The sequence below is a fragment of the Heterodontus francisci genome, chromosome 8, assembly GCF_036365525.1.
Source record: "Heterodontus francisci isolate sHetFra1 chromosome 8, sHetFra1.hap1, whole genome shotgun sequence".
Classification (NCBI taxonomy): Eukaryota; Metazoa; Chordata; class Chondrichthyes; order Heterodontiformes; family Heterodontidae; genus Heterodontus; species Heterodontus francisci.
Window position 1 is genome coordinate 30831500 of NC_090378.1, and position 24416 is coordinate 30855915.

At 44.2% G+C, this 24416-nt stretch overlaps 1 protein-coding gene and 1 long non-coding RNA gene across 3 annotated transcripts in view; one reads left to right on the top strand and one right to left on the bottom strand.

Moving 5' to 3' along the window:
* Positions 1–5906, bottom strand: part of hyi (hydroxypyruvate isomerase) — a 67727-nt gene extending 61821 nt beyond the window's left edge. For both annotated transcript variants that reach the window (XM_068036904.1, XM_068036901.1), the window contains exon 1: positions 5882–5906. In XM_068036904.1, coding sequence (XP_067893005.1) covers positions 5882–5891 — 10 coding nt within the window. In that variant the 5' untranslated portion in view covers positions 5892–5906. The remainder of the gene's footprint in view (positions 1–5881) is intronic.
* LOC137372734 (uncharacterized) lies at positions 3461–21727 on the top strand. The gene is made up of 4 exons (XR_010975485.1): positions 3461–3522; positions 13006–13095; positions 14664–14937; positions 21039–21727. It is a non-coding gene; the product is annotated as an uncharacterized lncRNA (long non-coding RNA).
* Positions 21728–24416: the final 2689 nt, after the last annotated feature.

Below are 24416 nucleotides of genomic sequence, written 5' to 3' on the forward strand. Positions count from 1 at the left end.
CTCGCCACTGGTATCAGACCCACCGGCCGTCCATGTCTCCGTTATAAAGACGTCTGCAAACGCGACATGAAATCGTGTGACATTGATCACAAGTCGTGGGAGTCAGTTGCCAGCATTCGCCAGAGCTGGCGGGCAGCCATAAAGACAGGGCTAAATTGTGGCGAGTCGAAGAGACTTAGTAGTTGGCAGGAAAAAAGACAGAGGCGCAAGGGGAGAGCCAACTGTGCAACAGCCCCAACAAACAAATTTCTCTGCAGCACCTGTGGAAGAGCCTGTCACTCCAGAATTGGCCTTTATAGCCACTCCAGGCGCTGCTTCACAAACCACTGACCACCTCCAGGCGCGTATCCATTGTCTCTCGAGATAAGGAGGCCCAAAAGAAAGAATTTGCATAGGAGCTGTCAGATCCCATGTCGTTGCCCTGTGACTTGTTAATGGTCTCAGTGGTCAAGCCCAGCAAAACTGCTGAGATTTACATTTGGGGAGTTTCACAAAATATTATGCATCAATGTGCCGAGTGCAGTGAATACTTTCTCTGAGATATTTTATCAATCCCATTTGTTCTGAAGACAGATTCTTAATAATTATAAGAACAGAAAATGCTGGACACACTCAGCAGGATCTAGCTATTGGGGAAATTAAAAGAACTTTTAGCTTCTGTCCCTCCCCCAGACATCATCATATTCACTGATTCAAAGGATGATGTACTAAATGTAAATAAAGCTACTAATGTGATGCCCACTGCTGAGCAACTGAATATTGTTATTTTGAAACTCAAACTAACTACTAAGGGGGAGAAAGAAGCAAAATACTGCAGAGGCTGAATATTAACCCTCTCCCTCCTAACTATCAGATGGCCACAACATAGAACTAGGCCCAACTATAGAATCCTCCAATAGAAGTAGCCGTATAAATGCTTTACACAGCGAAACTTGGAAAAAGAGATGAAAATTCAGAAGTTTGCCTATAAAACCGAGACAGAGAAGGGAGGAATAGTAATTAAAAGTGTCTTGCAAGCACCCAGGACTCGGAAATTTGGAGTGGAACTGAGCAGGGTCTCTGAGAGGCAGCAATTGTATCAATGCAGGTGATCTGAGAAGATCTACCACCTACAATGTTCGTCCACCAATCAAAATAGCTGAACTGAAAATTGATAGAATTGCTATACATTGCACACTTTTCTATTGTCGCATTAAAATAAATCAGGGGTCGGCAAAGTGTCCGTATATGGACACCAGAATCTGTGGTAAAAATTTTGAAGTCTGTGGTAATTAAAATGTCGTGTTCCAAACCTTTAAACTTGTGTTTTAAAAGAACCGAGCCACTAAGCGAAAGCAATTAGAAAGGATCGGGATCAGCGGGGCATTGGGCGAGGTCCTACGGCCTGCGGGCCAGAATCCAGCCTGCCAAGCGTTTGTTTCCAGCCTGCCAGTCCACCAATCAAAAACATGAATGGTTTGCCTGCGTGCGGACCTCCATCAAATAGGAGCACAGGGAAGGCGGGACTCACTGGGAATACCGGTACTGTCAATCAGGGGCGCTGACCGATGGGAGTGGGGCAGGGGGCAATGCCGGCAGAGTTGCGGAGGAAGGTGATTGTCGGATTAACTCTGTGATCGGGCACTGCCAGTGCAGAGGAGCTCTTGCAGGGAGAGCTCATTGAGATATCACCGGCCTGCATGATTTTCTTTCCATTCAGTGAAATTGATGGAATATCAGGCACTGGGGCCTGTGATTTCTTGGCAAGTGCTCCCTGTCTGTATCCAACCTGTGGAAATAGCCCTGGAGAGTATTGGTGTGAGTGGAACAGATAGGATAGCACACAGGAAAGCAATGATAGAACTGGAAAGGGAAGACTTCTTTGAGCCAGAGCAAGCTGCTTCTTTTTAAGGCAGATAGTCCACGTTCTGAGCTCTCCAAAGGCCCTGGTTTCTCTGAGAGTGCGAGGCCGGCGGCGAGCGGCAATGTGTTTCTGCTCGTGGTGCATGGTGAGTGGGGGGAGAGGGAGAGAGGGACACAGAGAGGTGAGAGAAAGGCAGAAGAGAGAAGAACACGGGGAGAAGAGAGAGAGGAAAGAGGGCAACAGAGGGGGGAGAAAGGGATACAGAGAGGGACATATAGAGGTGAGAGAGAGGGGGGGAGGGGAAAGAGAGGGAGGGGAGTGAGATGGATACAGCGAGGGAGAGAGAGAGAGGGAGAGAGAAATGGACACAGAGAGGGGAGTGAGGGGAGACAAAGAGATCAAGATCACTCCTGACAGATGGATATCGATCCGAATTCTTTGCATCGCTACATCAAGTGTACGGGCAGACATGATTACTTATGCAAGCAAAAACAATGCCAGGTATCTCACAAAATAGGGAGAAATGTGTTTAAATTTGATTGTGTTTTGATGGCATTAGATTGGCTATACATTTTATATACTTATAAATTGCCCCCATGTCCATGGCTGAGTCAAATGTCCGTGGTGCAAAATGTTGGTGCCTATCCCTGGAATAAATCATAATGCCAAAGGAAATGGATGGCATTTACCCTCCCCTCAAAGTATTTGCACATCTTACTGTGCAGATGCCTGTTACATACTTAGAGCTGGTAAAATGTGTTCTTATAAAAAATGTCCATTGGTAAGAAAGAGGAGACTAATTTGTGGTGCAGAGTGGGTGTGCTGTAAATTACTTCTTGTATAGTCAGTACGAGCTCATTCTGCCAGCTATTTCAACCAGTTGAAGGGTGGAGTCCCGTTTGTGTTATAAAATGATATTCATCATAAGCCTTTGGATTGTATCCTCGATGTGGCTTGTTTTGCAGGATTATAGTCTATCTTGTGTTTTTTTATTTTGATGTCATGCACTACTGAATTTTGCTGACAATCTTTTCTATGTTAATTGGATTTATTTAAATGTTTGTTGTGACCTTTGTTTTTGTATTTTGGGCCTCCGGGCTTAACATAAGTGATTCATGTCACTGGCAATTGGGGAAACTAAAAGAACCTTTTGTTTCTGTCCCTCCCCCAGACTTCACCATATTCACAAATTCAAAGGACGATGTGCTAAATGAAAATAAAGCTGACAATGTAATGCTGACTGCTGAGCAACTGAATATTGTTATTTTGAAACTCAGACTGACTATTAAGGGGGAGAAAGAAGCAAAATACTGCAGAGGCTGAATATTAACCCTCTCTCTACAGATGTTGCTGAGTGTTCCCAGCATTTTCTGTTTTTATGATTATGAAGGATCTGCCTTCAGAACAAATAGGATCGATAAAATATCCTGGAGAAAGGATTAACAGCACTTTGCACATTGATTGAGAATCAACATGTTGAGAAGCTTGAGGTTGACAGCCTAGAGAGAAAGCAGTTAAGCAGGACTGCATCAAGGTATATTAAATATTAACTAGTGTAGATAAGGCAAACTTAGATGTCTATCTCAAAGTCCAGAAAATAGAAGAGAGGGACATGAATGGAAATTAGTGCAAAGTACACTTAAGATAGCTATCAGGAAGATCTTTGCACTTAATGGATGGTAAGCGTTTGGAATAATCTGCCAAGCTGTGCAAAAGCATTTTCAGTGTACAGTTGGATGAAGTGATGTGGGGATAAGGTATTGGAGGAATGAATTTTGATGGACTGAATCTCCTTTCTCTTCAGAGTTTTTATTCTGTACAAGCAGGGCAGCCTTTCCTTCCAGGATGTCCTAGTCCTTGTATTATGTTATGTGTTTCGTGCCGAGCTGTGTGTAATGCAAATCTTAGCCTCTAGATTACTGAGTAGCATCAGCAGAAACACGGAACGCGGTCATCAACCCAGCCCTTTTGAAGAGGAATTAGTGCTTATTTCATCTGCACTGAGCGGCACAGTGGCGCAGTGGTTAGCACCGCAGCCTCACAGCTCTAGGGACCCGGGTTCGATTCCGGGTACTGCCTGTGTGGAGTTTGCAAGTTCTCCCTGTGTCTGCGTGGGTTTTCTCTGGGTGCTCCGGTTTCCTCCCACAAGCCAAAAGACTTGCAGGTTGATAGGTAAATTGGTCAATATAAATTGTCACTAGTATAGGTAGGTGGTAGGGAAATATAGGGACAGGTGGGGATGTTTGGTAGGAATATGGGATTAGTGTAGGATTAGTATAAATGGGTGGTTGATGTTCGGCACAGACTCGGTGGGCCGAAGGGCCTGTTTCAGTGCTGTATCTCTAATCTAAAAAAAAAATCTCATCATTGGATCTGAAAGGGTTGGAAGATTCTGAGAATATAAATAACCCCTTGCTCGGCATCCCCTTCACCTTTTCCTAGCATTGTTCAGCAAGCCTTGCTGTAGCTGGGGAATCTGTCTGGATATATGCCACAAACACAAACAAATCTGATTTTGGTAGTAGATTACTGCGGAGCTCTGTGTATCATCGAAGTGGCAGTGGGATGGGGCAGGTTGCAGGTTGAACAGACGATGAGCCTTATTGAGGTTGTCATTCAGCTGCTCTAGAGGGAACAGAACTGTCAAAAAGACTTGCTGGAATATTCAAAAAATGTGGATTCTATGCAAGGATTGTGTGTTTAGCTGCTATCAGCACCAACGGGACAAAGGTTTGCAAAAGTTCCCTTTGATGTTTTCAAGACTGCATCTAGGGAAAAAAAGTGCCAGTCAGCTAAACTAAGCAGTATGTTCCTCTGGGGTAAGAAAGGGGAATTACTTTATGTGGAATTTCAGAATGTCTTGTGTTGAAGCATTAGTGTAGTCCGTAAGTGTATTAAAGCTTGAATCCCGAAAGCACAGCTGCTTTGGAGTAGTTTAATAAAACATCAATGAGGCGTGACCAGTAACTCTTCGAGCATTGCAGTAGGCCCTTACTCTATTTGCACTCCAACGTACCTCCTGCACTGAATCTGTTAGAATTCCACTCTTCTATGACCCCGTCATGTTGGTTCTAAATAGTACATCAACCATTCCTCTAGGTTAACTTACTGCCATGACAGATTAAAGAGGAAAATTGCATCTCTGCTCACCTTTGCCAGCCTCTATCAAGCTGTTTTCCTGCTACCCTTTAACTTAATATCTCTCACTGCATTGGTAATGTACATCCAGGAATTGTCTTCATAGAATAACTCTGGGGCAAAAGGTGGAAATGTGTAACAGAGCAAAATGTTTTCTTTTATGTGAGAGGGAAAGATTGGCTGGGTTTACACATTGGTGATGCTAGCTCCAGTCCCCTAAAGAGGGTGCTATTATACTTTATTAATACCAGCGCTGCGTAAACGCCAATAGTGAGTGCTTCCACATACATCAGCAGCACTGCAGTGAAATTTACTATCAATGCATCTGCTGGCCCTTGAATTGGAAACACTTTTCCTGAGGAATATGTGAAAAGTCTGAAAAGATCAACATATGTATGGATAAAAATGTCACAGCATAAACAGCAAAACAGGAGTCATAGGTGAATAATGTCAAACTACTTAATTTTTTCTTATCTTTTGATGTATTTAATTTATCACAAAGCAGCAAGGGAGATTCATGCGGAGGAAACCTCACCACCTTCAGATTCTGTCATTGTAAACAGGTTGTTAGATTTATCAAAGTCACTGTTATGTAGCATGGTGACACCGCTCCAAGTATTGTTCTACGGAGTGGGACTTTGGCATGAGTCTCTTTATAGTAAGACAGTAGTCTCAATTGTGCTATTAGGGTGAGCTGAGGAGTGGAAGTGAGCTGTTTTCCTAAAGGGGAGGAGAGAAGATCAGAGGGATAGTCTTCCTAATTCAATCTAGCACACCACCAAGGGGCTGGCTATGTAGTGGAATAAGCAAGAAACTGGGTACATGTCATCTGCCTGAGGAGATGCTGTGTGAAGCAAACTGAAGCAGAAAAGGGGAAAACATATAGAATAATTTACTAACCTTCCCCCATCCACAAGTCCAAATGGATAGCTCAGTTGTCAAATGTATCACTGTGCCCAGAAAGTCCCAAGTTCAGTTCTGCCCTGTGATTGGTTAGCTGGCATCAGTTAGCATGGCATTAATTGGCCTTAGCCCTCGTGGGCTAGAGAAGGGAAAAATCAGTTAAGGTTCGTGTGCTGATTGATGTCCAGTGATTCCTGCTGGTTTCCAGGTGAGGACAGGATTGGGTTCAGTGAATAGCCCGCTTACATTTATTGTTTAGGCTGGCACTTGGGTAAGGTGAGGGAAGGTGGGTGGCAGTTGAAGAATTGTCATTCAGCAAGAATTCACAGCGGAGGATGGAGAACTATTAGAAAGAAAAAGAGAACAAAAATGGAATGAACTGCTAAAAATAAAATCCAACATCTACTGCATTATTAGATATTTTCACTTCAGAAATCAGAGTAAACCTATCAGAGTCAGTCCAGTCAACCAAAACTCATACTAGACTGGCCCTATCATATTGTTATGATGAAACTGTTCTAGAATCCCAAATTCCTCAGATTGCTTTGTAGGCCATAATCACCTATTCCCCTCCCATAATGGATTCATCTTACGATTCTTATTACCTATTGTGATCCTCCTGTGGGCTTGATTCCACAATGGTTTCCACCTCATGGTCCCGATGCTTACCCAAAACCATCTTGTGCTACCTGTTCCTTACTAAACAACCCATGGTTGCATGGAGAGATGATAGCAAAACAGTATTGTTTTTCATGGCGTATATTGATTGGTTTAGACATTTCATGTTGCTGCCTCACTGAAGCAGCCACTTTAAAAAAAAACTTCTGCATATGGTATCCCCAAAATTCACGGACTTCTAAATGAATTGTGACCCTTCATCTCAGTCCTCAAGAGTATCTGAATAACTTACTTGAAATCCTGATGATCTGTTACTCCCATCATTACAGAAAGAGCTCAGTTATTGCTGATCTCTGACCAGCAGCCTCTGATGACAACAGCTACAGATTGGACTGGGATGGGGACAGTCCAGTCGAACTCCTGCTTGAGTCAGCATTGTGCAGGGATCATTCTGTTGCTAATCTCAATTCATCTTCAGTCGCAGAGAGAGTGAGTTGTAGTAATGTTAATTGCTCACTAGAGGTCTTAGACTTCCAACAACACACGCAGCACAAAAGATGGAGATGGTGCCAGAATCCTCAGCTGGGATTCACACTACAACATCCATCATCATAGCCCTGAACCAACATGCCAAGATTCCAGCCTTCATATTTTTCTAATATTTAATCTCCTGTGGCTAATTATATTGTCACTGGAAAGATTTGCCTACGATTAAGAGTTCCTGCCGCAGAACTTCAGTACATTATTGTAACCTTTCTCATTGGTAGCTTCGGCTGATTAGAAAATGGCTTGAGAGGTAATGTTAAACTGTTTTATGAGTATAATTTAGTTAGTTCCTTTGGGATGCCAGAAGCAGATTAATGTAAAAGTGTCTCATCGTTTACACAGACTAGAAAATCCAGACTTTTCACCCACCCTGGGTTTTAGTAAGTCCTGAAAGGATAAGCTGTCCTTATCTTTTTGTCCATTTGTCTGTCCTGAGCATGAAATACTCAGCTACTTCTGTCCATCAGCTGCCCCTCACTGTGCAAGACCGTGCATTTCAATGGCATTGGTTCCGGATGCAGCAAGCAGCACAAGGGGTGAGTGGGTGCTTCTTCAAGTCAAGGACCTGAACTGGTTGCCATGTGTTACCACAGGACAAGAGGGCACAGAATGCCCAAGAGAGGGCCCGAACTGGTGGCTGGGTGGCCAACCTCGCAATTCTCACCAGTGTGGAGGAGGAGGCATTGCTGCTTGCAGAGGAGGACAAAGGACACTCAATTGCCGATGGTGAGGCTGGAGCATCTGGCCAGGATGGTGAGTTCCCCAGAGTGTGGTCGAGGGGGAGGTGGGGGATGGGCAGGTTGGTTTAAGCAATGAAGGTTGCTCACAAGTTCAAAGTCACACACATGTGGCCATACTGCAGTTAATGACATTCCTTCACTCAGGACCGTTGATCACACCTGATCATTCTGTTTTCCGGCCAGACAGCATTTCCGGGGCACATCGTCCACCTCTGAGGAGGAGGAGGGGACCTCAGAGGTTGCAACGTCACATCCTCGCCCTGCACCAAGCATCAGCTCAGATACAGTCACCTCGGTTGGGCTGTTAGCATCCTCGGATTCGTGGTCACAGCCTGGTGCCAGCATCGCACAAGTGCCAGACCAGCTGCCAGAGGCAGAATCGGCCAATGCCCGACACTAGGAGGTCTGTGGGAGGCCAGGCCAGTGCTGAGCCCCATGCTTATGATAAGCCTCTGATGGCATCTATTTGGTGGGAGATGCTGCAGGTGCAGCATGAGGTGCGTGGAGATCTGTCGGAGTTACCAGAGACGATACGTGCTCTGGCTCGGACCTATTTCCATCCAGGCCATGAGTAACGCACAGTCCTTGTCCTCTGTGCATCTGGCTTCCTCCATTAACAGATTGGTGGCTGCAGTGGAGGGCCCGATCCTGCAGGTGCTGCAGAACCTCACAGAGAAAGTGAGTTCCACGGAGCAGTACCTTAGCGAGCTGCCAATGAGGCTCCTGCAACATCTGGAAGCTGCTCATCCCTCTGAGGTCATCAGGGAGGCCCAACTGAGCCTCGCGAGAGTACAGGAGCAGCAGCAGAATGCATCTGGGGGCTCCTGTCAGGGGACTGCTAATGCGTACAGCGGCTCCTTATCCCCTCTGCCAGTGACATCAGCATCTCAGAATCTCAGGATGACAGAGGGTGGTCCTGAGGCTGCTCAGGGTCACCTCAACATGCCGGGGCCCTCACGGACTCGGACAGGCAGAGGATGCCCGTCAAGGTCATCCAAAGCCACGGGGTGTCCTGAACAGCCACCTGTCTCTGCCATGGCTGGCAGAGAGAGGTCATCGACACACGTGAGCACTCACAAACATTTCAAGAAATCATAATAACTGCAGTGAGGGGCCACTGGTGCGATTTGAAAGTATTCATTTGCTGTTATACTTCACACAAAAACTACTACATTTTTCTCTTGGCATTTTCATCTGTCTCAAGTCAATGATGATGTTTTAGGCGATCTTGTTGTTCTACATGCGATGGAGACTTGGAGAGGTGTCACATTCGGGCCTTGTGTGTTTGAGGGAAAGGTGGACCATTTCTGCTGAGATTTTTCACCTGCAGGTGAGTGCTTTAGCGCTTCCAGCTGATGTGAATGCCTGAATTCAGTTTGCCATGTCAGTCGCTGGGTGATGAGCCTCCGTTCAGGAGAAACACCTGAGTATTGGAGCCTCCCGAGCCTCCATTGCACTCAACTCCTGCAAACCTCCAGCTCTCTCCCCGTGCTGTTTTGGTGGATGCGCCCCCTCCTCCTCCTCCTCAACCGTTTCACCATCCTCTCTGAGGAAGCTTCGTGATGAACAATGTCATCATCCTCCAGGGCCTAACCCCGCTGCAGTGCCCGGTTATGTAAGGCACAGCAGTCAACAACAATGCGAGATACCCTTTCTGGCGAGTACTGCAGGGCACCATCTGAGCGATCCAGACACCTAAATATATTTTTCAGAAGACCTATGGTCTGCGCTATGGTGACTCTGGTGGTCACATGGCTCGCATTGTACTGTTCCTCTGCTTCATTTCGTGGGCTCCTCATTGGTGTCATCAGCCATGTCTTCAGCGGGTAACCCCTGTCACCAAGTATCCATCCTTGCAGGCACTCGTGGCGGGGGGGCTGAATGGTGCTGGCACCTGGGAGCTCTGGAGAATGAATGCTTTGTGACTGCTTCCTGGATAACGAGCACACACCTGCAATATACTCTTACGGTGGTCGCAGACAAGTTGCACATTCATTGAGTGAAACCCCGCACGATAAATGAAGGCCCCTGACAGACCTGCAGGTGCTCTAATGGCCACATGTGTACAGTCAATCATGCCTTGGACCATGGGGAACCCAGTGATGGCGCTGAAGCCTCTGTCTCTCTCGGCCTGACTGGCAGAGTCCGTCTGGAACTTGATGAACTGGTTGGCACGCCTGCATATGGCATCAGTCACCACCTTGATGCAGTGCTGCGCTGATGACTGTGAGATTCCGTACATGTCTCCTGTGGAAGCCTGGAATGAGCCTGATGTATAGAAGTTCAGAGCGACTGTGACCTTTAGTGCGACTGGCATTGGATGGCCGCCCACGCAGTTGGAAGCGACCTCCACTGCCAGCGTCTCACACAGAGATGTGACAGTTTCTTGGGACAGGCGCAGTCTTCTTCAGCACTGGCGCTCTGACATCTGCAGAAAGCTCAACCAAGGGCGGTAGAACCTGCCTGCTGGGTAGACTTGTCTCCTCACAGGTGTATGCTCCCTCCGCACTCTGTGATCTTCTGCCCCGCCCCCATTACCAGCTGCACCTGACCAGCAGGTTGCTGATTTCCCTGGCCACTTGTCCTCCTATCCCTCCTTGTGGCGTAGTCTTCCTCTCTAGGGTGGACAATTCCTATGGCTGCAGTGTCCCAGAGATGTAATGAGGACAGCTAGTTGCAACTTGCTGCAAGGACAGGCACTAACAACCCCTCTCCCCAACGCAGAATAAATCAGTGATGCTGTGGCCCTACCAGGAGTTTCACTCACTCAGGTGAATCCTGGTGAGCCAGCAATCACAGCCCCAACCTTGCAAACAATGCACAAATCTATCAGAGAGTAATGAAAAATCCAGTACCTCTAACTCCTTCACAGACACACTGGTTGCCGTTCTTTTAAAGCTGCCAGGTTGCCGACTCCCCCTTCAACCCGTTTGCCAGAAGTAAAATGTGACAGCCGATGTAAAATGGCTGTCAATTGGATATTAAAGTAGCTCAATTGGCCCTTAATTGCTGCAAATCGGACGCCGAATGGCGCCTCCAAATTGCCCGCCGTCCGACCTGCGTAAGATGGGGATTGGGCGTCATGACATTGGGGACCCGACCCGACCCGACGTCATCGCCCACCATTTTTTGGCTCGGCTGCCTCAGAGGACGCACGGGTCAACCAGGTAAAATTCCGGCCCTAGAGTGGAGGGAGACTGTTTAGGTTTCTTACTGTGATTACAGCTGCTCTGCATGGAGCACTTCTCTACGGTAATGAGGAAGAATTAGCTTATTCTACCAGCCTGCCCGATATGCAGCAATTGGTTAAATGCAGCATTAACAATGGCTTAGGAACAGGCTAAACAGCTACCCAATTGGCTGTAGAATGTGTGTGGGCTGGGTAACTTGCAAATCAAGAAAAGAGGAGAAAGAAGAATTTTTTAGGAGATTAAGATACCTGAAAAGCAAAAAAAACCTCTCGGTTTCTAGAAACATTTGGAAATTTAGGAACAGAAATAAACCATTTGATTTAACAAGCTTTGCCTTTTTGTGGTTGATCCCAATCCCATCTTCTTGCCAACATTAACAGCCAATGCTCATTCCCTTTTAGTGCCTGCACATCATGCCAAGATGCTTTGGTGGTGATGTAAGACATAATACCTGCTTATTCAATGGTTCTATTGATTAGCAGAAGTGCGCTATCTGGTTTATAATTGTTGTTTGCTGCCAGACATACTTCCCAGTTACTTAGCAGACATGGTTACAACAAACATGTAGTTCCCAAGTGATCCCCTTGGTTGTCATGGAAACTTGACAATTCCCTTCTTGTCAACTTGCTTGTGCCCGATGTCCAGGAATTGTTTTTTTTAACTGTGTTAGAAATTGAGACATTTGAATTTTCTGTGATTGTAACATGTGCACATGGATTTAAATTTTACTCAGTTACCACAGGTTGGCTGAAAATATTGTCAAAGTTTCCCCAAAACACCGTTTTACAGCATCGTTCTTAAAATATTTTGGATTTCCACGGCGAGAATCAGTCTCAACTGCTACCATATCCTGATCATGGGGCAAATTATTTTGGTTGCTATGTGTAGCAAAATCATAAATGGGTTCTTTTTGAATGCACTTAGAATGGTGCTACCCTACATAGTGACCAAAGGAATTCTTGTTCCTTATTTCAGAGTCTAGCAATACATTTTTGTCCTGCTCTACTTCATCAAAACAAACAGATCTATGTTGTACACTTCCTTCCAACGGAACCCAGCAAAGCTTTGACCTGTTCTGACACTTCCGCTGTTTTTTTTTTGTCCAATAAATCTTTTAGAAGTTGTGTTACAGTAAATGCAACTTTTCTCAATCAGCCAGGCCCTCATGATTTTGGGGTCCTTCGTATTTTATTTTTCTAATGCACTTCATTGTTGTAGAGTAAAAATCAATCAAGGATAAAGAATCCTGCAGCCCAGCATCAAGTTTAAATACTCACATCAATACCAAAGCTAATGAAACTTAATCACTATCGTAAAGAATGTCAGTTCTCAAAACTGGAACCCTTTTCTGCTTTTGGAGCCAGTAACATCTAGTACTTCTAGAACTAACATCACACAGCCTGATGCAAAGTGACATTCTTTCTGTTCCATCTTACATTGTGCCTTAAACTCAATCTTTCAATACCCTTATCTATTATTTGTATATATCTTAAATAGCAGGATCCAAGACCAATCCCAAAGTAAAGTAATCATAACCTCTTTTATTAGTGTTTCCATTTACAGCTATCCTGTTGCCTGATTTTCAGCCTTTTGTTTCTTTACCATAGCTGTTAATCTCCAGCATGGAAACTTGCCAAAAATTTTTTGAAAACTCAAATGTATAATAACCACTGAATTTTGCTTATCCACCATATCAGTAACACCTTCAGAAAACTTAGTTAAGCATAATTTCCCCTTTCTGAAACTATTTTTTTTATATCAAGCTGCTGTTTATCCTAATGTCAGACTGATTGGTCTGTAGTTTCAAGATATGTATTCTTTTTTTTTTAAATATTAGAGTAATATTTGGCACTTACCAAACTTTTTTCCCAAATCTAATGAACTTTAAAAAAATGTCAATTAAAATCTCATGAACTTCTGTACTCTCTTCCTTCGCAGTTCATTCTTTTATGTTACTTGCAACTGGTATCTGTCTGGTTTGAGGACATTTCCATCATTATCTTCACAGTACCTCACTTCTCCACAGGTGTCGCTGGAAAGCTGATGTGGCTCATGCAAATCCTGAGTGGATGGGAATCAGTACCTATATTTCAATCTAGACTTCATAAACAGAATTGTGAGTCTTTGCTACAAATTAACATTTTTCCCAACTACTTTTCTCCAGGAAATGGCTTGTCCACGTCCATCAGGTAGAGGTCTCCTATGAGCTAAAATATGTGTCTTTATTTTCTGCTATTCTCACAAGAACTTTGTTTTTTTTATTGAAAGCTGAGAATTCTGTGTGCTTTTTAAAGACTGAGAAAAAGGATTTTCTGTGAACATTGAATGCTGAAACTTGGTGGTTGAACTGAGTGCACAGACTGGGCGGTGCAGTGGCGCAGTGGTTAGCACTGCAACCTCACAGCTCCAGCGACCCGTGTTCAGTTCTGGGTACTGCCTGTGCAGCATTTGTAAGTTCTCCCTGTGACCATGTGGGCACCGTGTGGGTTTCTGCCGGGTGCTCCAGTTTCCTCCCGCAGCCAAAGACTTACAGGTTGATAGGTAAATTGGCCATTGTAAATTTCCCCTAGTGTAGCTGGTAGGAGAATTGTGGGGATGTGGTAGGGAACATGGGATTAGTGTAGGATTAGTATAAAATGGATGGTTGGCACAGACTTGGTGAGCTGAAGGGCCTGTTTCAGTGCTGGATCACTCTATGACTACAAGGCACCTGTTTCCAAGCAGCTCAACGGGGAAATGACTGGACGGTTGGTGGAGTTGCGGATAGTGATGAGGATTGTCAGAGGATACAGCAGGATATAGATCGGTTGGAGACTTAGGCGGAGAAATGGCAGATGGAGTTTAATCCGGACAAATGTGAGTAATGCAATTTGGAAGGTCTAATGCAGGTGGGAAGTATACAGTAAATGGCAGAACCCTTAGGAGTATTGACAGGCAGAGAGATCTGGGCGTACAGGTCCACAGGTCACTGAAAGTGGCAACGCAGGTGGATAAGGTAGTCAAGAAGGCATACGGCATGCTCGCCTTCATCGGTCGGGGCATAGAGTATAAAAATTGGCAAGTCATGCTGCAGCTGTACAGAACTTTAGTTAGGCCACACTGAGAATATTGTGTGCAATTCTGGTCGCCACACTACCAGAAGGACGTGGAAGCTTTGGAGAGGGTACAGAAGAGGTTTACCAGGATGTTGCCTGGTCTGGAGGGCATTAGCTATGAGGAGAGGTTGGATAAACTCGGATTGTTTTCAACGGAACGACGGAGGTGGAGGGGCGACATGATAGAGGTTTTCAAAGTTATGAGCAGCATGGACAGAATGGATAGTCAGAAGCTTTTTCCCAGGGTGGAAGAGTCAGTTACTAGGGGACATAGGTTTAAGGTGAGAGGGGCAAAGTTTAGAGGGGATGTGCGAGGCAAGTTCTTTACACAGAGGGTGGTGAGTGCCTGGAACTTGCTGCCGGGGGAGGTGGTGGAAGCAGGTACGATAGCGACGTTTAAGAGGCATCTTGACAAATACATGAATAGGATGGGAATAGAGGGATACGGTCCCCGGAAGTGCAGAAGGTTTTAGTTTAGGCAGGCATCCAGATGGGCACAGGCTTGGAGGGCCGAATGGCCTGTTCCTGTGCTGTACTGTTCTTTGTTCTTTGATTTATGACTGTCACATGACTTGATTATGGGTTTTAGTTTCAGTTTTGCAGTGTGAAAAAGACCAGGGAGCTGGAAGCAGCTAGCAGTGAGGTGGCTTGGACCCGTGTTTGCAGACCCAGAGAAAAAAGACCTACTCTCAAAAAAGAAGATTCACCTCTCTTGGAAAAAGAATTCCTACATTTGAGGTGTGGTTGTGGTCTGCCTGGAGAGAGAAAAGACCCCTGGAGGGAAAAAGACTCAGGAAAATAGGAGTTGCTGCTGTCTGTGAAGAAAGGCTCCTTTGCTGAGAGGAAGCTTTGCATTTTAAAAGGTAGTAAACATCTATTGCCTCATCTCTGAAAAATCTCTGCCTCAGGAGTGATTTCTGTTGCCTCTTATGTTTTAGGAGATCCTGAAAGCTCAAGAAAGCTTTTATTGCTCGACTGCTATTTCAAAACCCAAGTAGACCTGTTGCTACACCCTGCTGAAATATCTGTGTGATGCCTGCTGCAGATGAAGTGCCGTGAACGCCTACCTATCACAGACAGTTCATCAACCTTGCCTGGAGAGACTTTGAGTGGCATCTGACTATTCAACTCTGGTCTGTCCTGGCTCAACATGCAGCCTGTGTGCTCCCACCAAAATCCCAATATGGCCCTCTGCGAGCTGAATTGGGCGGGTTTCTGGGGCCGGTCTTCCCCCAGCTTGATGAAACTCGCCAGTGATGGGAATGGCAACGGGAAACTGGGACTTAAAATCCTGCCCTAAGTGTATCTTTTCGGTTAAGAGGCTACTTGTAGAATACATGAACTTTCAGTATTCATGTCAGTCTTTCCAGGAAAAAGATTAGTACCTCAAACAGGGGTAGTTATCTTGACTCTCTTTAATGTAAAGCTTTTGAAGCAATCTGGCTCATAAATATTAATAGACCATGTGCTAAGTGCCTGCAGTTTCTTCTAGACAACATTTACATATAACCATAATGAGAAACAGCAGCCTGGAATCTCCTCTCAGTGACACTGTTACTTCAGAGTGGGAATTTTAGCCCACCCCTCCAATACTGCTGGAATCCCAAACTAGTTTCTTGGGCCAGGAAACATTTGGTAAGCAGATAAACCGACCAGTGGGTTGCTAACCACAGATGGAATCCTGCTGTTAAAGGGACAGAAGTACCCTGGAGATTGTCTTGGGCTGATAAGTGGCGAGTAACATTTGTGCCACACAAGTGCCAGGCAATGACCATCTCAAATAAGAGAGAATTTAACCATCTCCGTTTAATGTTCAATGGCATTACCATTGCTGAATCCTCCACTATCAACATCCTGGGGGTTATCTGGCCCAGACAGCGACATCCACATCCCATGAACAAATAAAAAAAACACATCAAAAGGAACATGCATGCATTGGGAAGAGTGCAGAGAAGAGTAACAAGACTGAACTATAAAGAGGATAAGCTGTGAGAAAAGATTAAATAAACTTAAGCTCAGCACTCTAGAGAGAAGGAGGTTCAGATGACTTCATTGAAGGTACATAAAGCATTAAATGGCAGTGAAGGTAAACTCAGAATATTACTATAAGTTCACAGCAGATTATAAATTTAAATTTGCAAAACGCAAACTTTAAATAGATGAACTTTAGGAATGACGCATCAGCTAAAGTCTTACTTAGAAGGTTTTAGAGAATTATACACAGCTAGGACTTAATTGGGGTTCATTTACATCCAGAAGTGTTATGGTAAAGAATAATAGGGTAGAGGGATTTTCTTTGATAAATGAATTTTTTGATCTAATTCTGGCCAAAATCATTCAATGTGACAGTCCCTATACAACAGATTAGTTTTCAATTATCCTGTCCCACTTAATCCCTGGAAGTAATGAAGTGATTTATGACTTTAACCCCTTATAGGGACTAAACCAAATCAGGAGAACATCCCTATGAATCTCCTTTAATCAGACAAATTTTCAGACACTTATTTGGGTCCAAAGAATTGTACACGCTTTCCCTCAAAGAAAGAAAACCAACAGAGAATATTACCATCTTTCAGATAGCCTATTTTAAAAATATTTATGGCTTCTTCTTCTTTGGCCTCCTTGTCTCGAGAGACAATGTGTAAGCATTTAGAGGTGGTCAGTGGTTTGTGAAGCAGCACCTGGAGTGGCTATGAATGCCAATTCTAGAGTGACAGACTCTTCCACAGGCGCTGCAGATAAAATTGGTTGTCGGGGCTGTTACACAGTTGGCTCTCTCCTTGCGCTGCTGTCTTTTTCCTGCCAACTGCTAAGTCTCTTCAACTCGCCATTCTTTAGCCCCGCCTTTATGGCTGTCCACCAGCTCTAGCAACTGACTCCCAACTGACTTGTGGTCAATGTCACAGGACTTCATGTTGCGTTTGCAGACGTCTTTAAAGCGGAGACATGGACGGCTGGTGGGTCTGATACCAGTGACGAGCTCGCTGTACAATGCCTCCTTAGGGATCCTGCCATCTTCCTTGCAGCTCACATGGCCAAGCTATCTCAAGCGCCACTGGCTCAGTAGGGTGTATATGCTGGGGATGTTGGCCGCCTCGAGGACTTCTGTACTGGAGGTACGGTCCTGCCACCTGATGCCAAGGATTCTCCGGAGGCAGCGAAGATGGAATGAGTTGAGACGTCACTATTGGCTGACATACGTTGTCCAGGCCTCACTGCCGTAGAGCAAGATACTGAGAATACAGGCTTGATATACTCGGACATTTGGGTTCCATGTCAGTGCGGCATTTTCCCGCACTCTCTTGGCCAGTCTGGACATAGCAGCGGACGCCTTTCCCATGCGCTTGTTGATTTCTGCATCGAGAGACAGTTTACTGGTGATAGTTGAGCCTAGGTAGGTGAACTCTTGAACCACTTCCAGAACCTGGTTGCCGATATTGATGGATGGAGCATTTCTGACGTCCTGCCCCATGATGTTTATTTTCTTGAGGCTGATGGTTAGGCCAAATTCGTTGCAGGCAGCCACAATCCTGTCGATGAGTCTCTGCAGACACTCTTCTGTGTGGGATGTTAATGCAGCATCGTCAGCAAAGAGGAGTTCCCTGATGATGACCTTAAGTACTTTGGTCTTCGCACTAAGATGGGCAAGGTTGAACAATCTGCCATCTGATCTTGTGTGGAGGAAAATTTCTTCTTCTGAAGACTTGAACGCATGTGAGAGCAGCAGTGAGAAGAAGATCCCAAACAGTGTAGGTGTGAGAACACAGCCCAGTTTCACGTCACTCAGGATAGGAAAGGGGTCTGATGAGGCACCGCTATGCTGAATTGTGCCTTTCATATTGTCATGGAATGAGGTGATGATACTTAGTAGCTTTGGTGGACATCCGATCTTTGCTAGTAGTCTGAAGAGACCACGTCTGCTGACGAGGTCAAAGGTTTTGGTGAGATCTATGAAAACAACGTAGAGGGGCATCTGTTGTTCGCGGCATTTCTCCTGTAGCTGGCAAAGGGAGAACAGCATGTCAATGGTGGGTCTCTCGGCTTGAAGGCCACACTGTGCCTCAGGGTAGACACGCTCAGCCAAGTTCTGGAGTCTGTTTAAAATGACTTGAGCGAAGACTTTCCCCACTAAGCCGAGCAGGGAGATTCCTCGCTATTTGTTGCAGTCACCGTGGTCACCCAATAGAGGGTGATGATACAGGCATCGCGCATGTCCTGTGGTACTGCTACCACATCCCAGCACAGGCAAAGCAGTTCATGGAGTGCTGAGAGTATAGCAGGCTTGGCACTCTTGATTATTTCAGGGGTAATGTCTCCTTTCCAGGGGCTTTTCCACTGGCTAGAGAATCAATGGCATCGCTGAGTTCCGATTTTGTTGGCTGTTCGTCCAGCTCATCCATGAGACTGGGCTGCATTCAGGGCAGTATCAGTGACAACATTCTCCCTGGAGTACAGTTCTAAGTCATAAGTATCCCAAATGTTCTAAGGGTCTGGGAAATTCTCTTCAATACGTATCTCTCCACTTAAAGAGACACAGAGAGGGGGTTCTTGTAGTTGTGTACAGAATACTACATGAGATGATTTATGAACATTTATATATTTATTAAAGAATTTAACATGCAATAAACTTCTAAGTGGATATGTATATCACAATATCAAATATTACTGAGAGATGTATCACATTCTTATTTCTAATACAGAATCCAAAAGTTTAACCTTGCTAATGTTACAGCAAAATTATCCTAGAATATCCATCAAAATTTAAAGTAAACTTTTACCTTAAATTCCCCAAGCAAGACATGGGCTGAGAAGTGTTGTTTGAGGATACAACACCCCTAAACTTTGCTTTCAAAACCTCTCATTTTTATACTATTTTAGTTTAGTTTAGTGATACAGCACTGAAACAGGCCCTTCGGCCCACCGAGTCTGTGCCGACCGTCAACACCCATTTATACTAATCCTACACTAATCCCATATTCCTACCACATCCCCACCTGTCCCTATATTTCCCGACCACCTACCTATACTAGTGACAATTTATAATGGCCAATTTACCTACCAACCTGCAAGTCTTTTGGCTTGTGGGAGGAAACCGGAGCACCCGGAGAAAAGGTGTCATCTGACTTCCAGCATTTACGTGACCTTCCTGTATTCCTTTTAAAATCCATATCTTTAATTACCATTTCCACTTAATGTTTTCCTGGAAACCCCCTTTTTTCTGAAGCTGTAAGCCTGTATCTGGTCAAAATGTTTATAATTGTGTTTACTTCACTCTCTTGTTCCTGTGAGTACATTCCATTTATTGTTAATTGCCCCTTCCATAGTACCCCAAAGCAAAGTCTGGAGCCGATTTGTCTGCAAAAACCAATTAAGTTTGTTGCTACCTCTTACTGACAGGATATTTCAATGTGTGTGTTTATCTTCCAAGCTCCTGACAACAGAGACACAAATGGATTTCCCAACTTGTTCATAACAGGGACCTCAAAATTTTCTATCTTCTTAAAGGGGAATGTCAGTGAGTTCTAAAAACTGACCATCCATTCAACCTCTAACTCTAAAAGGCATAATACATTAACTATTTGCAAATGCTACCTAATTAAGCCTGTTATACCTATATTTCATCACAGTAAATCATAGAATCATGGAATTTTATGGCATAGAGGGGGTCATTCAGCCCTTTGTGCTCTTTGAAAGAGCAATCTAATTAATCCCATTTTGCCACCCAACTCAGGTGGCACCCAGGCCTGCCGCAGAGAGGCCACATCCATTGAGCTGGTGGTCACCGCATGCAGTGGAGGGGGCCACTCCACCAGTGGCAAAATATTGTTGAGGCCGCAAAATCGCCCCTAATTGGGGCCTTAACCATCTTAATTGGCTGCCCATCGCCATGGAGTGGGCAGCCAATCCTATTCCCAGCCCAACACCGGGAAATCTCTCTCCTGGTGGAATGCATCAAGGAGCCATCCCGATGCGGCTCCCCCCATTTTCCAGGCCCCTCCCCCTCCAAGCTTGCCACCCCAGGGCTGGGAAAATTCATCACAATGTTACAATTGACTGGGTCATCAGTTCCTGTCCGTTCTTTGGCTCAGATTTCTGTCTGATGAGCTAGAGATTTCTGTGATGCCATCCATTATGCTAGAACATACATTGATGTGGCTTAATTATGGCTTTTTTAACCTTCTATAATAATGTTCAGACTATGTTCAGACTGGCCAAGAGAGTGTGGGAAAATGGCGCACTGACACGGAACACAAAAGTCCGAGTGTATCAGGCCTGTGTCCTCAGTACCTTGCTCTACGGCAGCGAGGCCTGGACAACGTATGCCAGCCAAGAGCGACGTCTCAATTCATTCCATCTTCGCTGCCTTCGGAGAATACTTGGCATCAGGTGGCAGGACTATATCTCCAACACAGAAGTCCTTGAAGCGGCCAACATCCCCAGCTTATACACACTACTGAGTCAGCGGCGCTTGAGATGGCTTGGCCATGTGAGCCGCATGGAAGATGGCAGGATCCCCAAAGACACATTGTACAGCGAGCTCGCCACTGGTATCAGACCCACCGGCCGTCCATGTCTCCGTTATAAAGACGTCTGCAAACGCGACATGAAATCGTGTGACATTGATCACAAGTCGTGGGAGTCAGTTGCCAGCATTCGCCAGAGCTGGCGGGCAGCCATAAAGACAGGGCTAAATTGTGGCGAGTCGAAGAGACTTAGTAGTTGGCAGGAAAAAAGACAGAGGCGCAAGGGGAGAGCCAACTGTGCAACAGCCCCAACAAACAAATTTCTCTGCAGCACCTGTGGAAGAGCCTGTCACTCCAGAATTGGCCTTTATAGCCACTCCAGGCGCTGCTTCACAAACCACTGACCACCTCCAGGCGCGTATCCATTGTCTCTCGAGATAAGGAGGCCCAAAAGAATATAATAATGTGTGTTTTTTTTATTTCTGTACTTCTTTCATCAGGTACTCAATCTCTGTGGAGCAGAATCTATTTAACCCAAATACCCTAAGGAACTGGTTGCTGTCAGTTCTGTGGAATGACATTCTTCAATCAAAGCAGTGCCTGGATGAGCAGAAAGAGATCGCCATTGCTATTTATTTTGAAAACCAGCAATTTGTTTGTTTTCCAGGTCTTCAAAAGAAAAGTGTAAGAAGGAAATGTCACCTGCAAACGCAACAGCTTCGCTGAAAGGCAATCACACTTTAACGTGTCAGCACACTTTACCATATGCTAGTCACTACAAATTTCTTTCTCTTGGAATGATCTGCTACAAGGTACAGTTTCTTGTCACTGGAGAGCACCCTTCTAATCCATACATAGGCATCATGTTAGTGCAGATCTGTCTACTTTATTTCTGTACGATGCCAGATATGCTCTGCATTATAACTGAGACCTGCATGCTATATTGAAACTGTAGTGGGTATAAAACAAATGATACTGAATTTTAAATCTTTCAACAGAAAAACACATTTATCTGTCTGTATTTAAAAGCCAAGCTTTACAGACACAAAAAGAGTTTGTTTTAGTTGCAAATCATTTTTTTAAAAAAAGAAATTAAAAAAGAGAAAGACAGTAATTTCATGCTGGTTTTGTGACCTTGAGAAAGAGGCAGGAATTTACCAGCATTTGTTATTCAACAGAGAAACAATGATCCTCTATTTACCTTATCCTGTATAACCTCTATTTACCTTTACACAACAATTAAACTTATGATCTTGCATACAGTTCTAATTTCGGGACAGTACAATACATTGTTTGCTGTGTACTATAATGCTCTTGTCCTTATAAAACAGGGTATTCTCCAACTTACCGCGAGCAAACACTTCTAATCTTCTAATATATATTTGTGCAGTCACTGTGCAGTTTGTCACACAGCACTTAAAGGAGGTTACATTGACACTTTGGCAGTTTATTTATGCATCCAGTAAGGGTCAAGATAATTTATGAAAATCCCTGGTGATTAGCTGGCTCAGAAAATATCAAAGGTCCTGTCTATATAATGAAGGGCCTTTATGGGGTTGTGTTGTCACACTTTGTTGGTTGTTAGCTTGTGATCCATTCTGAATTTGTTGGCAGGTGGACTGGATATGTGTGAAAGGTTTCTAGGTCAAATAGACTTCCAGAAAATAACTCCAGATTATCTAAGCACTGACAATAATTAAAAACATAGGGTTAATATGCACAAGCACACATTTTATGGTTGTCAATTGTGGATTATCATTTGGAGCGACTATGTCATAGTTGTTAATCCATGGTGAAGAATAACATCTTGTTTAATTACAACAATGTAACTTAAGGAGGAGCAAGTATGCATTCTTTCTACTCTTTAAAAACCCTGGACTGTTTTTGGTTATAGTTGTTGTTAACAAAGTTCTTCTTGAAACAAATAATCCAATTAAAATGGAGCTTTTAACTGGCCCACTATTTTATGTTAGTGAAGTGTATAAATGTATGCCAGGAGTAGCCGAGGTCCTCAATAACATAGATGCTTGTGTCCAGTCAAATGTAGTTCACGCTACATGACATTAAAAAGCAGCTGAGCAACGACTTTAGGTTCTGACAAAATTCAGCTGTAGTGCTGAAGACCCACTCACTAGAGTTAGTTGCTCCCCTCGTCAAGCTGTTGCAGTACAGTTATGACATTGGCATCTACCTGACAATTTAGAAGATGCCCGCATATATTCTATCCAAAAAAGGCAGGGTAAATCTAATCTAGCTAACTATTGCTCTATCAGCCTCATCCCAATCATCAGTAAAGTTGAGGAGACATCAAAAGTGTCAAAAGCAGGTTCTAGTTAACAATTGCCTTCTCACTGGACATTCACTCCAGGTTTTGCTCAGATCCATTCAGCTTCAGACTTAGAAATGACCGTGATTCAGACTTGGACTCAATATGTAAGAGAAGGAGTGAGAGTGGCTCTCCTCAATATCCAGACAGCATTCAACCAAGTATAGCACAATTTTGTTTTAGCAAAATTGAGGTCAATTTGGTCTCTCCATTGGTTGTAATCTCAAAGAAAGATATTGATGGTTTTTCGAGGCAAACCATCACAGCTCGATATCACTACAGAAGTTCTTCAGGGAAACGTCCTCAGCTCAACCATCTTCAACAGCACCATCTCTTTATCATATGGTTAGGAGTGGAGCTTTTCACTGCTCCCCGCTCATTACCTCGTACATCCATGGCTTAACTTGGAGTGGGCAGAGGCTCTGATCCCAATGGGTCATCTCAGAAACTTATGTACAAGACCAGAACCCAGCATATCCAGGTCACCAGTCGAAGTTGCACCCCTTCCAGCAGACTTCTTCTGAACCTTCAGTAGGAGTGTACGAAAAGAGCCATGGGTTTTTGGGGGCCATGAGTATCTTACAGCTTCAGAATGCAGAAGATTTCAATCATGGGACATGGAACCACCCTCCATTTTCATGGCCATCATGCACTGAGGAGTATTTTATGCAGGTCCAATTTCAGTACAAATCAGGTTCCCTACAAGCTTTCTCCAGAGTGGAATCTGTATCATATTAAATTTGGTACAGATAGGATGACTGGAAAACGAACAGGTTGGTGATGTGAAATGGCTTATTAAGTGTATTTGGCTTCTGACTACATCCGTCACAATAAGATGGATACTAGACAGTGCATATATATTGAAAAATGAGCCCGCCTTGGCTGGTTTTGTTAAACATAACATATCTTTTAGAAATAGTTTCTTCTTTTGAGGCTATGCTTATCGAACCGGGAAATTGAAAAAGGCTGCAACATTTTTTATGCGTTGTTCCTAATAAGTTCTGTCATACAGTGACAGAAACATACATAGTTATCGATTTCTACTTGGCATACACCTTGTAGGGAGCCTTTCATCCAATAATTATGAACAGTCAGTAACAAAAGGCACGGAAGAGTCCTTTTAAAAATGGCCGAAAATGCTGTGATCCGAGTGATTGAATATTATAACAAAATAACTAGTGTAGGAAATTTGTCTGACGGCTTTGGATCAAGCATATATGAATGGGATCCCCTTTGTTTCTTCTCTTTCCTCAAATGTAGCAAACCAAAAATATTTGGGGGTGGGGTGGTTGGCAACACCAATTTCCAATGGTCATTGATCACTGCTGGTAATAAAGAGAGACGTACATTTATATAGCACCTGATCACGTGTATTAGAAATGCCTCATGAATTACTTTGAAGTGCAGTAACTATTATTATTTAGGGAAATACTCAGCCATTTTCTGAGCAACTAAATCCAACCAATAATAATGAGATTGAAGATGGATATATTTTCTTTTGGTTGAAGAAGGAATAATAGACCACCTGTTCTGTAATTAATACCCTGGCATT